The sequence below is a fragment of the Lycorma delicatula genome, chromosome 4 (assembly GCF_047948215.1).
Source record: "Lycorma delicatula isolate Av1 chromosome 4, ASM4794821v1, whole genome shotgun sequence".
NCBI lineage: Eukaryota > Metazoa > Arthropoda > Insecta > Hemiptera > Fulgoridae > Lycorma > Lycorma delicatula.
In genome coordinates, this window is record NC_134458.1 from 27749849 (window position 1) to 27768387 (window position 18539).

At 25.7% G+C, this 18539-nt stretch overlaps 1 protein-coding gene and 2 pseudogenes across 1 annotated transcript in view; all 3 read left to right on the forward strand.

The window, feature by feature from the left end:
• The window catches only part of AGBE (1,4-alpha-glucan-branching enzyme), a 121255-nt gene extending 104965 nt beyond the window's left edge, over positions 1-16290 (forward strand). Inside the window, exon 14 of the mRNA XM_075362585.1 lies at positions 15724-16290. Within this exon, the coding sequence (XP_075218700.1) occupies positions 15724-15768 (45 nt within the window). The 3' untranslated portion in view covers positions 15769-16290. The remainder of the gene's footprint in view (positions 1-15723) is intronic.
• LOC142323036 (cytochrome c oxidase subunit 1-like) lies at positions 1169-2676 on the forward strand (annotated as a pseudogene).
• Positions 4559-12176, forward strand: LOC142323224 (cytochrome b-like; annotated as a pseudogene).
• Positions 16291-18539: the final 2249 nt, after the last annotated feature.

Here is an 18539-nt window from a genome sequence, read left to right on the forward strand (position 1 = left end):
AAATAAATTTATCAAAAACAATATTTATCACAACAATAACTGTAAGAATTATTATAACAATATCCTCCAACAGAATAATATTCTCATGAATATCTATAGAAATTAATTTAATTTCTTTTCTACCACTTTTAAAAAAAAGAAATAAAATAAATGAACAATCTATAAAATATTTAATTATTCAAAGAATATCATCATCAATTATAATAACCTCAATAATTATTAATGCCATCATTAACTGCCCCATTAATGAAAGAATTTTAATAATAATGAGAATTTTAATAAAAATAGGTATAATCCCATTCCACCTATGAGTACCAAGAATCATACAAATGATAAGATGAGAGATATGCATAATAATGATAACTATACAAAAAATCATTCCTACAATTATTGCAACCCAAATAACCAGAATCAAATTAATAATAACATCAATAATTATATCAATAATCATGGCACCAATCTCAGGAATAAAACAAACATCACTAAAAAAATTAATAGCATATTCATCAATTTCAAATTCACCAGTAATAATCTTTTCATTAACAATTTCAAAACAACAATTTATTCTTCTACTAATTATATACACCATAATCAACTTAACCATAATAAACACATTCAAAAAAAATAATATCAATCTTTTAAACCAAATTAATAATCAAACAAATTTAACAAAAACATCTCTAATAATTTCATCATTATCAATAAGAGGTATACCCCCAACTACAGGATTTTTAATAAAATGAATAATTATAAAATCAACAATTTGAATAGCACCAACAATTCCATTAATTATATTAATTTCATCAATTATGTCAACATTCATATACTTGAACATAATAATCCCTACAATAACCAAATCAAATTAATAAAAAATAAAAAAAATAATAAAAAAAGAATCAATTATCCCAATTATTTTAAATTTAATAGGAATTCCAATAATAATAATTTTTAAATTAAACTAAAAAGAAGGATTTAAGTTAAAAAAACTATTAACCTTCAAAGTTAAAATTATTATTATAAATAAGCCTTAGCAAGTAAATGCACCTCTATATTTGCAATATAGAATCATAATTGAATACAAGACAAATAATGAGAGGTTTAAAACGTTAAATAAATTTACAATCTATCACCTAAATCAGCCATCCCATTCTCAATGAATAAATGAATATTTTCAACAAATCATAAAGATATCGGAACTCTTTATTTTATTTTTGGGCTCTGAGCTAGATTACTTGGAACAATAAGAAGAATAATTATCCGATTAGAATTAATACAACCAGGATCAATAATTAAAAATGACCAAATTTACAACACCATCGTAACATCACACGCATTCATTATAATTTTCTTTATGGTAATACCAATCATAATTGGAGGATTTGGAAACTGACTAGTACCTATAATAATTGGTGCACCAGACATGGCATTCCCACGAATAAATAACATAAGATTTTGATTATTACCACCATCAATCACACTTCTAATTGCAAGATCAGTTGTAGGGTCAGGATCAGGAACAGAATGAACTGTTTATCCTCCTCTCTCAGCCCAAATTGCACACTCAGGACCTTCAGTAGACTTAACTATCTTTTCTCTTCACATCGCAGGACTAAGATCAATTATAGGAGCAATTAATTTTATTTCAACAACAATAAATATACGACCAAAAGGAATAACTATAGAAAAAATACCCCTTTTCTGTTGATCAGTCCTAATTACAGCAATTCTACTACTAGTATCATTACCAGTATTAGCTGGAGCAATCACAATACTATTAACAGACCGAAACTTCAATACTTCATTTTTTGACCCCACCGGAGGGGGAGACCCAATCCTATACATACACTTATTCTGATTCTTTGGACATCCAGAAGTATATATTTTAATCCTACCAGGATTTGGTTTAATTTCCCACATTATTACTAACGAAAGAGGTAAGATAATAACATTTGGTCATGTAGGAATAATTTATGCAATACTAGCAATTGGTATTGCATAAATGTATGAGCACACCACATATTTACTGTAGGTATAGATATTGACACACGAGCATACTTCACCTCCGCAACTATAATTATTGCAGTACCAACAGCAATTAAAATTTTCAGATGAATAGCCACAATACAAGGAATAACAAAAAAAAAATCACCCCAAATAATTTGATCCATAGGATTTGTATTTCTATTCACTATTGGAGGACTAACAGGAGTAATTCTAGCCAACTCTTCAATTGACGTAATTTTACATGATACGTACTATGTTGTAGCCCACTTTCATTATGTGCCATCAATAGGAACAGTATTCGCTATTATAGCAAGAATCATTCACTGATTCCCACTAATAACAAGTATAAGAATAAATAAAAAATGATTAAAAATTCAATTTTCAACCATATTTTTAGGAGTAAATATAACATTCTTCCCACAACACTTTTTAGGTTTAGCAGGAATACCACGACGATACTCAGATTACCCAGATAATTGCATGACATGAAACATAATTTCATCCATAGGATCATTAATTTCAATAATCAGAATTATAATATTTATATTTATTATATGAGAAGCCATAGCATTTAAACGAATTACAATCTTTAAAAATAACAAATCATCATCAATTGAATGATTTTCAATTACACCACCCCCTGAACACTCATTTAATGAATTGCCACTAGTATCTAAACCATTCTAAGAGTGGCAGAAAATTGCCATGAACTTAAAATTCATTAATAAATTAAAAAGTAATTTCCTTATAAATATCATCATGAATAAAATTTAACATAATAAATAGAGTCAGACCAATTATAGAACAACTACTAAATTTCCATGATCACATTATAATAATTTTATTATCAATTACAGTAACAGTAACAATTATAATAGCAACAATAACAAAAAATAAATTATCAAATAATATATTAACAGAAAATCAAATAATAGAAACAATCTGAACAACAATACCAGCAATCATTTTAATTTTTATCGCTATCCCATCAATTAAAACCTTATACCTAATAGAAGAAGTAATTAAACCATCAATTACTATTAAAACAATTGGACATCAATGATACTGATCCTATGAATATTCAGACTCCAAGAAAATAGAATTTGAATCATATATAAAACCACAGAATGACTTATCATCATTCCGACTAATCGAAGTAGATAACCGAATAATCATCCCATTCTCAACACAAATCCGAATAATCGTATCATTATCCGATGTAATTCACTCCTGAACAATTCCATCAATAGGAGTAAAAATAGACACAATCCTAGGACGACTTAATCAAATTAGCCTAATAACTAAAAACCCAGGAGTATTTTTCGGACAATGTTCAGAAATCTGTGGAATAAATCACAGATTTATACCAATTACTATAGAAAGAATTAATATAAAATCATTCATAAATGAATAAAAACATAAAACTAATAAACATTAAGTGACTGAAAGAAAGTAATGGTCTCTTAAACCAAAATATAGTAAACATCGAATACTCTTAATGAAAGAAGCTAGTTTAAAAAAAACATTTAACTGTCAAATAAAAAATACATTTAATGTGCATCTTGATTCCACAAATATCTCCTATTATATGAAACATTATATTAATAATAACAACAGCCACAATCATAATAAACATAACAAAATTATTCTTTATAACTAATCTAAATCCAAACAAAAAAATAAAAATAAATATTAACTGAAAATTATAACTAGACTATTTTCAACATTTGACCCAACAACTAAACTTTTACAAAGAAACTGAATAATTATAATAATAACAACAATAATTTTACCAAAATGATACTGAACCAAAAAATCTTGAATAAATATAATAATAAAAATAATAGAAAAAAAACTAATAAATGAATTTAAATTAATAACTCACCAAAAAGAAATTCTAATCATAGTAATATCAATCTTTACATTTATCATAATCAGAAATATAATAGGACTAATCCCTTATGTATTTACATCTACAAGACATTTAGTATTATCAATATCAATTGCATTACCAAGTTGAATTATAATTACAACATACAGATGAAAAAACTTCACAAATGAAATATTTAAACACATGTTACCAAAAGGAACACCATCAGCCATTTCACCAATAATAATTCTAATCGAAACCACAGGAAATATTATTCGACCAATCTCACTAGCTGTTCGATTAACAGCAAATATAATTGCAGGTCACCTACTAATAACCCTATTAGGAAACACATCATCTATTAAAATACTAATATTCGTTATACCAATTCAAATAACCCTAACAGCATTTGAAACAGCAATTTCAATAATTCAAGCATACGTATTTGCCACACTTGTAACTCTTTATTCTAGAGAAGTGCCTTATGAAAAAAATCATCCATTCCACATAGTAACAAAAAGACCGTGACCAATTATGCTATCAATAAATGTAATAACAATATTAACAGGAACTGTAAAATGAACCCAAACAAAAGAATATAACCTAATAATATTAGGATTAACCTTATCAACAATGACAATAATATTATGATGACGAGACGTCACACGAGAAGCAACATTCCAAGGAAATCATACAAATAAAGTAAAATCACTAATAAAAATAGGAATAATTATATTCATTATCTCAGAAATAATATTCTTTGTATCATTTTTCTGAATATTCTTTCACTCAAGACTAGCACCATCAATCGAAATTGGAATAAACTGACCACCAAAATCCATTAAACCATTTAATCCATTAGAAGTTCCTCTACTAAACACAATTATTTTAATTTCATCAGGAATTACAGTAACATGAGCACATCACAGAATCTTATTAAATAAATTATCAATATCAAATAAATCATTAATACTAACCATCATTCTAGGATTATATTTTACATTTCTACAAAAATGAGAATATCAACAATCAACCTTCACAATAGCAGACTCAATTTATGGATCATCATTTTCTCTAACTACAGGATTTCACGGCATTCGTGCAATTGTAGGAACAACCTTCATTATAATCTCAGTGGTACGATGCATAAAAATACATTTCTCAGCCAGACATCACCTAGGTTTAGAATCAGCAATCTGATACTGACATTTCGTAGACGTAATTTGATTATTCCTTTATCTTTCAATTTACTGATGAGGAAAATAATAATAATCTTTTTAGTACAAAAAGTATAATTAGCCTCCAACTAATAGATTAAAAAAATTAAAAAGATAATCAAAATTGCAATTACAATAATTTTACTAAGATCAATCATTATTATAATAATAATATTCACAATATTAATCTCTAAAAAAAATAAAATAAGACGAGAAAAAATTCACCATTCGAATGCGGATTTGCAAAAATATCATCAACACGAAAATCATTTTCTACTCACTTCTTTTTAATTGCAACAATCTTCTTAATCTTCGATATCGAAATTTCAATAATCATACCGATATTCTCAACAAAAATAATAATTATAGAAGAATGAATGATTTCATCAACAATTACAATATTGATCTTAATTATAGGACTTATACATGAATGAAAAATAGGAATACTAGAATGAAGAAATTAAGGAGAATAGTTAAATATAACATTTACTTTGCAAATAAAAATTATTGAATAATCAGTTTCTCTTAAATAGAATAAAGAAGTAAAATTACAATTAATTTCGACTTAATTTTAAGGATAATCCTCATACTCAACTTAACTAAAGCTAAATAGAAGCTATTCACTGTTAATGAAAAAATTGATTATATCCAGTTAAAAGAATAAAAAGTAAAGGAGCCGCTAACTACCTTTCAAGTGAAATCACTTTATTCTTATTTATATAGTTTAAAAAAAAAAATACACTTTCAATGTATAATAAATAAATTTTATAAATGTCCAGAGAAAAAATTCATAATAACAATTTCAATGTTAGGCTTTTAATTAAGCTACCCGAACAAAAAAAAAAAATAATAAATAAAAAAAAAAAATAAAAATAAAAATAAAACTTAAGAATATTTAAAGTAAACTTATCAAAAAAAAAACCTAACCATTGCAAAAATCCAACTAAACCACCAGAAACAAAATATTCTAATCAACCCACATCAACTAATCTATAACTAAAATAACAAAAACTAAAAAATCGATTTAAAAAAAACCTGAAGAATAAAATCTTAAAAACCACATAGAACTAAAAAAAAAAAATAATAAACAAAAATAAAGGAATTAACTTAAAATCAAAAGACAAAACAAAAAAAAAATCATCCTCAAATAACCAAAACATAAAAGAACCAACAAATAAACAAGAAAAATATAAAAAAGAAGAGAAATATTTATAAAAAAACTGTAACAAAAATTAATATAAGGAAAAAAAAAGAATTGGAAGAAAATAAATAATAAATTAAACGTAAACTGTAAATAAAAGTAACACCAACAAAAAAAAAAAAAAAAAAAAAAATTCTATAATCAAATAAAAAAAAAAACTCTAAAATAAAATCCTTTGAATAAAACCCAGAAAAAAAGGGAAATCCACATAAACAAATCGAAAAAAAAATGCTGAACTAACATAAGGACATTGCTTTACCAACCCACCCATAAATCGAATATCTTGACTACCTAAAAAACAATGAATAAAATTTCCAGAACACAAAAAAAGTAACGACTTAAATAAGGTATGAATCAACAAATGAATAAAACAAAGAGTTAAAGAACCTAGAGAAAGAGTAAAAAACATAAATCCTAATTGTCTAAGAGTAGAAAAAGCAATAATCTTTTTTAAATCATTTTCTAAACAAGCAGCAAACCCAGATAAGACTATTGTAACCAAAGAAATAATTATTAAAAAATAAGTATCACAAAATAAAATAAAATAATTAAGTAAACACCAGAAGTTACTAAAGTAGAAGAATGAACTAAAGAAGAGACAGGAGTAGGAGCTGCTATAGCTGAAGGCAACCAAACACAAAATGGAAACTGAGCACTTTTAGTAAAAGAAGCAAACAAGACCAAATAAACCAAAATAATAAAATCATTATTAAAAAAATTAATATAAAAAATATAATGAAAAGAACCAAAATTAATAAATAAACCTAAACACAAAATTAAAAACACATCACCAATACGATTTATCAATAAAGTAATAAGGCTAGAATACAAAGAAACTCTATTTTGATAATAAATAACTAAACAATAAGACACCAATCCTAATCCATCTCAACCCAACAATAAACAAATAAAATCAGGCATTAAAATAAAAAAAAAACCATTCTTAAAATAAATAAAAAAACAAAATAATAATAACGAACTAAATTTAAATCACCCCTTATGTAACCGAGACTATAGAATAAAACACAACCTCTAATTAAAAATACAAAAGACATAAAAAACAAAAAATTCAATAAAAAAAAAAAATTAAACTTATAGAAAAGGAATTTAAAAAAAAAATAATCACTCAAAAAAAAAACAAGATCATACTCAAACAAATAAATACCAAAAAAAAAAGAAAAAAAGAGATTGTAGCAGAAAAACATAGCCTATCCTCAAAAAGATCTTTAACATCACAAATCAAAATTTAAAATTAAAATAAATAAGCAAAAAAAAAAAAAAAGTCAAACATTATATAAAAAATAGGAAAACAATGAAGAAGAAGAATATAAAATTCACGAACACAACAAGAATTAATTAAAATTAAATCACCAGAATATAAACCATGCTGAGTTAAAGAAAAAATCATAACTCTATAACAAGCAGAAAAAAATTAAATAAATATCAAAAAAATAACTGAAAAAAATCTTCATCTTAAAATAGAAATAATTAAACAAACCTCAGAAAATAAATTTAATCTGGGAGGACAAGATATATTTATAACACAAAACAAAAATCAAAAGAAACTAAGTGAAGGTAAATAGTTAAGTAACCCCCTAACAATAAAAAATCTTCGGCTTCCTAACCGATCATAAATAATACCAATTAAAAAAAAAAGACCAGATGAAACAAAGGCATGAGCAACTATAAAAGATAATGAACCGATAAACCCAAGACCAGATATAGTGAATAATCCACAAATAACCAAACTTATGTGACAAACAGAAGAATAGGCAACAAGCACCTTTAAATCTCTTTGAATCATACAAAATATTCTAACAAAAAAACAACCAAATAAACAAATACTAACAAAAAAATAACCATAATTAAATAAAAAATAATAAATATAACCTAAACAACGAATAAATCCATAGCCACCCAGCTTTAATATTACACCAGCTAAAATTATAGAACCTGAAGTAGGCGCCTCAACATGAGCCCTAGGCAACCATAAATGAAATCCAAATAAAGGAAACTTAATCAAAAAAGAAAATAAAATAATAAACATCAAATAATTATTTAATAAAAAATCAAAAAATAAATAATTAAAATAACCATAAAAACTATTTAAATAAAAAATTCTAAACAAAAAGGGAAAAGAACCAAAAAGAGTATAAAAAATTTAAAAAAATCCTGCACTTAAATGCTCAGGCTGATATCCTCATCCAAAAATCAATAAAAATAAAGGAATTAATCTACACTCAAAAAAAAAATAAAAAATCAAAAAAATCAATAACAATAAAATCCAAAAATAAAAAAAATAACAAAAAATGGAAACAAAAAATATAAATCTTAGATAACAAATCAAAATAATAATGTAAATAAACAGATAACAAAACAACAATAAAAATTCAAATACTTAAACAACAAAAAATATATGAAACCCTATCAATTATAAAAAAATAAGAAATAGAAACAAAAAAATCAAAAAAAAAAAAAAAAAAAACAAACAAACCCACTAAATAAACAAATCAATTATTTAAGACACAAAAAAGGATTAAAGAAAACAAAAAAAAATAAATTTTAACATAAGGTCAATCTATCTAAATAATCTCTTCTAGAATTACGAATTAAAAAAACCAATAAAGAAAGTCCTAAAACACCATCACAAACCCCAAACACCAAATAAATAACTAAAAAATAATAATCAAAATCAAAATAACCTATAAACCCAAAAATAAAAAAAAAAGAATAAAGTAATAAATATTCAAGTCCCAAAAGACACAAAAGAAAATGCCTACGAACAAATAAAAAAATAATTAATCTAAAAAATAACCAAAAAAATAACATAAGTAAAGTTTAGGATAGTTTAAAAAAAACAATGATCTTGTAAATCATAATTTAAAAAAAATTTATCTAAACAAAATCAGTAAAGAAAAAATCATCTTTAGTATCCAAAACTAATATTTTATATTAAAATACTTACTGAATTTTCACAAAATATTTAATTTTATCAAATATTATTACATCTCCAATACTTAAACACCCTATATCATTAGGATCAATACTAATTTTCCAAACAGCCCTAATGTGCAGAAATAATTTAATAATAATTAAATCATCTTTACATCATATTCTTAACAACAGTAGGAGGACTGATAATTATATTCATATATATATATATATCAAGAATTGCATCAAATGAAAAATTCAAACCAAGAACAAAAATTTTCTCAATCTGAATATTAGTTACATTAATTTCTATTATATTAAGAAACTTAGATCCAACCCAAGAAATAATCACTAAATTTAATGAAATAAAAGAAATAACTAATGAACTAACTGAAGAAAAATCAACAAGAAAATTTTTTAGAATATATAAAATAAATATTACACCTACAATAATATTAATCCTAATTATTACAATAATCTCAGTAAACAACATCGTAAGAACATTTGAAGGGCCACTTAAAAAAACTTATGTTTAAACCAATACGTAAATTAAGACCAATTAATTCCTTTTTAATTGATTTACCAAGACCATCAAATATTTCATTATGATGAAACTTTGGATCACTTCTAGGAATATGCTTAATAATTCAAATTATTTCAGGATTATTTCTAGCAATACATTACTCACCAAGAATTGATAAAGCTTTTAAAAGAATTGTGCACATTACCCGAGAGGTAAATTACGGATGAATAATTCGAAATATTCACGCAAATGGTGCATCATTATTCTTCATTTTAATTTTTATACACACAGGACAAGGAATATATTATGGATCATTTAAATTAAAAAAAAACATGAATATCAGGATCGTTAATTCTTTTAACATTAATAGCAACAGCATTTATAGGATATGTATTACCATGAGGTCAAATATCCTTTTGAGGAGCAACAGTAATTACAAATTTAATTTCAGCAATTCCTTACATAGGAGAAATAGTAGTACAATGAGTGTGAGGAGGATTTGCTGTAGATAACCCTACACTAAATCGATTCTTCACATTCCACTTCATTTTACCATTCATCTTATCAACAATAGTAATATTACACCTAATATTCCTACACGAATCCGGATCATCAAACCCACTAGGTATAAAAAACAATATTGACAAAATTCCATTCCACCCCTACTTCACAACAAAAGATATTTTAGGAATAGTAATAACAATAATAATTTTTACAATAATAATTAATTTAAATCCATTCCTCACCATAGATCCAGAAAATTTTTTACCAGCAAATCCACTAAGAACACCTCCACACATTCAACCCGAATGATACTTTCTATTCGCATATGCAATTCTACGATCTATCCCTAGAAAATTAGGAGGAGTAGTAGCACTAATAATATCAGTTATAATTATTATATCAATACCATTCTCAATAAAAATAAAATTTCAAACAAGATCATTCTACCCAATTAATAAAATAATATTCTGAACTATAGTAAATACATTTATTTTACTCACATGAATTGGAGCACGACCAGTAGAAGAACCATATATTATCACAGGACAAATCTTAACCACAATTTACTTTTAATTTTTTATTACCTATCCCATCTCTGTAAGGATATGAGATAAATTATAAGTTATAAGTTAATAAGCTCAAAGCAATATAACTTGAAATTATAGGAAAGTATAAAATACTATTAACTTTTTTCTTCACCTTAAAATAATGAAAAACAAAAAAATTCTAAAAAAAATAAAAACCAAAATATAATTTAAAGTAACAGGTAAATAACTCCTTCAACACATATATATTAATTTATCATAACGATAACGAGGAAAAGAACCACGAACCCATACAAAAAAATAAATAAGAAAAATAACCCTAATAAAAAAAAAAAATTATACAATCACCCCCCAAAAAAATTAAACAAGTAAAAAATCTCATAAACATTATATTTCTATATTCAGATAAAAAAAATAAAGAGAATCTAAATGATCTGTACTCAACATTAAATCCAGAAACCAACTCCGACTCACCTTCAGAAAAATCAAATGGAGAACGATTAGTTTCAGCCAAAATACAAGAAAGAAAAATTATAAATAAAGGAAAACAAAAGAAAATAAATCAAATATCCAACTGAAAATAATAAAAATAATTCAAATTAAAAGACTCACAATATAAAATAAAACAAAAAATAACTAAAAAAAAAACAACTTCATAAGAAATTCTTTGAGAAATTCTACGCATACAACCCAATAAAGAATAAACAGAATTAGATGATCAACCAGCAATTATAATAAAATAAACCCCCAAACCAGAACAACAAAAAAAAAAAGACAATAAGAAAATCCAACAAAATTAAAACTAAAAGGAAATATTAACCAAAAGATTAAAGAAACAGAAAGACCCAAAATAGGTACAAAAAAATAAATTAAATAATTTCCAAAAACAAGAAAATAAAATTCCCTTCTAAATAACTTTAAGGCATCTCTAAAAGGCTGTAATAAACCAAATAAACCGACCCTGTTAGGACCCTTACGAAATTGAATATAACCTAAAATCCTGCGTTCAAACAAAGTAAAAAAAGCAACACCCAAAAGAATAAAAACAAATAAAAAAAAGAACTAAGAATAAACATTTACTAACTGTAAAAATACATTATTAAATTCTAAATTTAAAGCACTTAAATCTGCCAAATTAGTAAATAAATTATTATATTAGCAAAAATCCTTTCGTGCCAATTAGAATAAATTAAAAGAAGATAGAAACCAACCTGGTTCACGCCGGCTTGAACTCAGATCATGTAAAATTTTAAAGGTCGAACAGACCTAAAACTGTAAAACCTACCCCACAGAAACTTTTAATCCAACATCGAGGTCGCAAACAAATCTATCAATAAGAACTCTCCAGATTTATAACGCTGTTATCCCTAAGGTATCTTAATCTTTTAATCAAAATAAAGGATCAAATGTACATATAAAAATGTAAAAAAAAAATAAAGATTAAAATTTTATTTGTCACCCCAACAAAATTTAATTAATAAAAATTTAAAAAATAAACTAAAAAAAAAAAAATTAAAAAATAAAATAAAGATCTATAGGGTCTTATCGTCCCTCTCCTAAATTTAAGCTTTTTAACTTAAAAATAAAATTCAAACTAAATTTTAAAAATAAAGTATAATTTTCGTCAACCCCTTCATTCCAGACCTCAATTAAAAGACTAATTATTATGCTACCTTAGCACAGTCAAAATACTGCGGCTATTTAAACCATTGAGCAGGCCAAACCTTAAATAAATTACAAAAGGACATGTTTTTGATAAACAGGCGAAATTATTTTTTGCCTAATTCATAAATAAAATTTTTAAATCTACTAATTTAATCATAATTAAAAATAAAAAAATTAATTAAAATCCAGTAAAAAAATAAATATAAAAAAAAAACCTAATTTAATCTACAACGAACTTTAAATGATGAAAGATTCTAATCCAACAAGAAAAAGAAAAAAAAATAAATTATATAAAAAAAAGAGCTTATCCACCTTAATATAAAATCTCAAAATGAAAAAAAAAAATAAAATTAACAAAAAGAAATTCTCGATTAAATCAATTTACCAGATAACCAGATATAAAAAGAAATGAATTTCATATCGAAACAATCCCAAACTTATAAATAATTATTCCACAATAAAATACAGATTGAGATAGATCTTCACTATTCGGGAAAAAAAATAAATTTAAAAAATTAATTAACCCTGATACAAAAGGTACTAAAAAAAATTATTATTCTAAAATAAAATGTATTTATCCAATACTGTACAATTAACTAAATTAAAAAAAATCAAATAAAAAAAAGAAAGACACAAAAAAAATTTTTTCAAAAAAAAAAAAAAAAAAACCCTATCAGACTCAACTGAATTGAACAGTAAAAAATCTTATTGTAAATAAGAATAAACCGAAGTCCGATTCTAGATACACTTTCCAGTACATCTACTTTGTTACGACTTATCTCAATTTATGAGAGTGACGGGCGATATGTACATAATTAAGAGCAAAATTCAAAAAATTTATTAAAAAAAATTACTATTAAATCCAAATTCAAATTTAATCAAATTAAAAAATCAAAAAACAAAAATCAATGTAACCCATAATAACCTTCTTATAACTGCATCTTGACCTAACATAAATCTTTAAAAAGAAAAAGAAAATAAATTTTCATTACACTCAACGACAGAGATATACAAGAAAAAAAAGGTACAAAAAATCGTGGAATATCATTTAAATTACAGGTTCCTCTAAAAAGATTTAAAAACCGCCAGATCTATTAAATTTCTATTAAATTTTATTTTATTTTGGTTAATTTTTATATCCTGCTCAAATGTATGAGTTTCAAACATATTTTGTGGCTTAGAAAATTGGCTTTTAATTTGTCATTTTGATGTATTCTAACTGTCATGTACTAAGTATCACTTGTACTTTTGAAATGAATTGTTTCATACCTATATCATGAAATTTATGTGACTGGAATTACTGGAACACAGATAAACAAAATGTAGCAAATTTAAAAAATTAATTTCTCTCAGAAAAATGTTTATTAAGCAATTACAAGTACAGATCAATGGTTTGGTTACCAAATCTTTCAGCTTTATTTTTGGTGGTTCAATGGTGGAGGTTTTAGAGATGAACCTGTTCTGCTTTTCAGTATAATCTAAGACAATGCAAAGTTCATAAAACTTTATGTAAAAGAAGGTTTCTTGTTCATTAAAAAGGTAAGCAGGATATAAAATTACTTTTCAGATGTGAACAGTACTGGTAGTGGACCACACCTTTCATTGGAAAGGAGCTATGAGGTAAATACTTGTAGTTCATGAATAGTCACATCTCTCCCCTTGTTTCCTGATCTAAACAAATTATAACATGTTCATCTTATGTTTTGAGTAAAGGTTTATTAAAAAACCTGCATTGGAATCACCAAAATTGTAATCTACGTAGCACCAGACTAGTGTTGATGTAACTAATATTTTTATTACTGTGTGTGAGTCAGTTAACGTAGAAGTTAGAAATATTTTTCGAGTTTGGAAAAATATTTGCAGAATGAACTGTATTATATATTAGTTTGCAAATTATAGATGTTAATAATAATGTGAAGTGCTTAGTCATTTGTCAGAAATAATAATTTTTAAATCGAACAAACTGCCAAACTTAGGTACATTATAGAAAGGATAGAATTAAAGTTTTACAAAATTTTACTTTTGGAAATACTAATTTCGTAATAACTAGTATTTTAAGTAATCTTCAGTTCAATACTGTAAGTACTGACTGTTCAATACTATTACTACTGAACTCAGGTACTTTAAGTGCATACAGCATAAGTACATAAACTGTATTTATAGTGAATTAATTGGCAGTAAGCAATACTTGTGTCAGATACAAAGAGTAGTAAAATGAGTTGCAGTTAAATTACTGAAATCACTTGAATGCAAATATTTATTAATTGCAAACCCAATTTAGACATGTTCAATCCCCAAAAATATCAGGTTTTTTATTGTTTAACAATTTCCTTACTTCTTACTTTATAAGAAACCCATTAAAAAAAAAAATTTTATTTTTTTATTTTGTTTTTAGAAGTAAGATCTTTGATGATTACACCACTAAAAAAAAATATTCAGTTATTCCTAGTGCAGATTACTGATTAATGAATAGACAGATTAATAATTTGCTGTATTGTGAATGAAATCAGTTAAGCAGCTACATTTTGGTTGAATATTATTCACTAGTATAGATATTATCATCTGTGGATTGTTATAAATTATACAAAATGATTATTGCATACTATAAATTATTGTAGTATGCCGCTATAAACAATTTGTATTATTATTTTTTAAATTAACTAAGTAATGCAGGTCAATGGCTTAATTGCTGGTAGTATTGGCTGATGTCAGTTGTATTATATTTTCACTATTTTGTTTTATTTAAATTTCAATAAAGGTTAATTTTTAAAACGTTTGCCGTTCATTTACTTGGATTTGTTCAAAATTAAATTCTCATAAAATATTTTTAAGTTTGGTGGCTCTATAAATCTTATTTCGATTGTAAAAAAAGAAGCTTTTGACATTTTAATTTTTTAAAAAAATTATTATATAACAATCCACAGTTTTGCGACAGTCTATAGCTTTGGAACCCAGTTTCTTTTAAATTCTTATTTTTTAAGTCAAATTATATTTAAAACCACATAATTGCCATTCATAGAAATATAATACAGTAATTTACATTTATCCTAGAAACTGGAAAAAATGTTTCAGTAGCCAATGTTGGAAAGCAAATATATTATACCTGCACTAACATGAGATTATTTTTTTATTTTAACTTATAAAATCCATTTCTGAAGTATGTTTGTTTTCTCATGGGATACTATAATCTGTATATATGTATTTTTATTGTATTGTTTTAACAGTGATTCTGACATTTTTTAATCATATGTTTCTGTTTCTAGGCTTATCTTCCATCTAGAGTCGCATTAGTTTTTGCCATAGTGTAATGAAACTACTTAAACCATATTCCAGATTTGGAAACTATTAGCTTTATTATTGGATTACTATTAGGTTTATTTTTAATTTATCCAACTGTTATGAATTTTAATTTTTTGTTGCCATAAAAACTTTTTGTAGCATTTTTACTTACTATTTATAAAGAACTTGCAAGAAATATTCACATTTGTGAGATTAGTTATTTATATTTATAGTACCAAAGGATTTGACCTTGCATTATTTAAATAACTTTTTAAAATACTTAGATGTAAAAATATCACATATTTGTTTGTATATAAGGAGTTATATATTTGAAGGATATATATATATTATGTGTTCAGTTTTATATAAAAAATATTAAAAAATTTAGTATTTAAATTAAATTTATTTTTACATAAATTAAATATTTATATATTTTTTCTATAGTTGTTGGAAGTATAATATTAATAAATATAAAGTATTTATTTTGTTAATAAGGAAGAATTAATTATTTGTCTTGAAATATATTCTGAAAAGAAAGCTGATCTTTTTCATTAGTAGGGAAAATTTTTTATTACCCTGTAATCTTTTCCTCCTGTCAGTTATGCTTACACTTTGTGATAAAATAATCAGAATTCTTGGAATTTTGTATCATCCAAATTTGCTGTGACCAGTTATCTGCATTTTATTTTAATAACATTAACCTTTTTTAGATGCATTGTGATCATCTTTTATTACTTGCATAATTAATTTACTCAAGGTAAGATTACACTCATAATGTAATTATAAGTACATATTTTGTAATGCATAAATTCCTTGAAGATGTATGAATTCTACAAAATTGATAGGGAATTTAATTAAAATGATAAGCATTATTTTTTTTACTATTGCCCCATTAATTCTCAGCCAGATAGAAATCAACCATTTGTTGGGATTTGCCTTATCACACTAGACTCCATATAATCTTTTCAAAAAAATTTACGGCTGAGGAGTCAGAGGGAAAAGAATGGAAGATATCACGCATCGGCATTTGTGTGGTTTTTCATTTGTGTGGCGGCAAATGCACAGTGAATTTGGCTTTAGCTGACTGCATGGTCCATGCACCATATTATTTGACACTATCAAATAATTCAGGATCCATGTTGGTATTGGATAACTTTGCTGAAATAATCAAATCAGTGTCATTAAGATAAACTTTTTCCTTTAGCCAAACTAGGATATGCTAATGAGGCAGACTTCGCTTCTGCCATTTTACATAGTACATCCAAGAAACAACATCTGAAGAAATTCCATGGCGAACAATAACATCCATCAATTTTGAAAGCTTTTGTTTAGACAATCTGGAGATAACATCGTGGCGATCAGAAGCTTGCTCGTTACCTTTCAAAATAATTTCAATTTTGGCCATTTTGGGTTGCATGTAAAGGTAATAAATAGATCTGGAGGGCCGTATTTTCAAATATAAGACATGGCATCCTGTGTATACTCGTGCTTGTCGTGGACTGCCTGTAAATGATGATGATAAATACACATTTTTTTTACCTGTATCTGAAACTGGAACATCTGATTATATCGCGTCTTCAATGTGAATCTCAAACGTCACATCTCAATGTGAATCTCATCTTCACATCTCAAACGTTTTTGATTTAGTGTGACATACAATAGTCTTTCACTTTTGATTTTTACATACATATCTACGATGAATTGATTTAAGAGTTGTCTGTATTTCAAAATTTAGTTGTGGTTAGCTCTTATTATTAAGCGAGAGCAATAAAATGATTGAGATGAGATTTTCTTTATTACTCCAGTAGTAGGTGACTTTGAACATAATTGAAGTAGTATCCTTCACACCCTTTCCAAAAAAAGTTAATGGGTATTGAAGGCAGTCATATGATCTGTGCGTTTCTGAAATTTGCTGTGAAGTTCTATCTTGTTGATGTAGAACAATATGGATGTACATTCATTTCCAATTATTACTATCACAATTTCATCCATTGTTGGGGCATTGAACCTTCTTTCGTATTCTCCAGTAGGTGTCTTATCTGGCCGAATAACTGCTTTGAAAAAATCAGATGTCATTTGTTCCAAAGCCAATTTGAATGAACGAACTGTTCGATGATGTTCATGAAGAAAAGATTCCAAGCCGATTACTATTTCTCTGTTGAGTCCAGGTATGACATCACATCTTCTTGAGGCTTGTAATTCAGGGTTTCCAATAAAGTAAATCTGTAAAAGATTCAATTTTTCACCACTCATTGATAACAAAGATCCCATCTGATGATAAATTTGTTCTTGAATGTGAAATGTTGGTTGGAATTCTGTTGGCGATTGTTTTTTTTTACTGAAAGATGTCATTTGAAAGTATGAAGTGTACTTTCTAATATTGCTAAAAAATTGATTTGAATGAGGGTCAGTTCCAAATATTAATGATTTAAGTCAACATTTCTCAACCTTTCAGTATTTGCAACCCAATTTTCAATCATAATTTTCATTGTACTTCCCCTCATTCAATAACAATGTACCCAATAATAATATATTTTGACGCTAAAACAATACTATGACCTTAATTACAAACCTTACAAATCACTAAGAATAAGTGGAGTTATTAATATTTGGCAGCACTGATGTGCTACATTGACGAAACCAGAATCAATGTCTCTCTATTGCTTTGTGTCTTATGTCCACCATGTCGGACATTCTCATGGCTTTGTGAGAAGTTTTGATTTGTGTGAACATTCTGGAACATCCGCACAAAGTTGTATAAATGCTGCACCTCGTTCACTTCCAGCCAGTCTCAGACAAG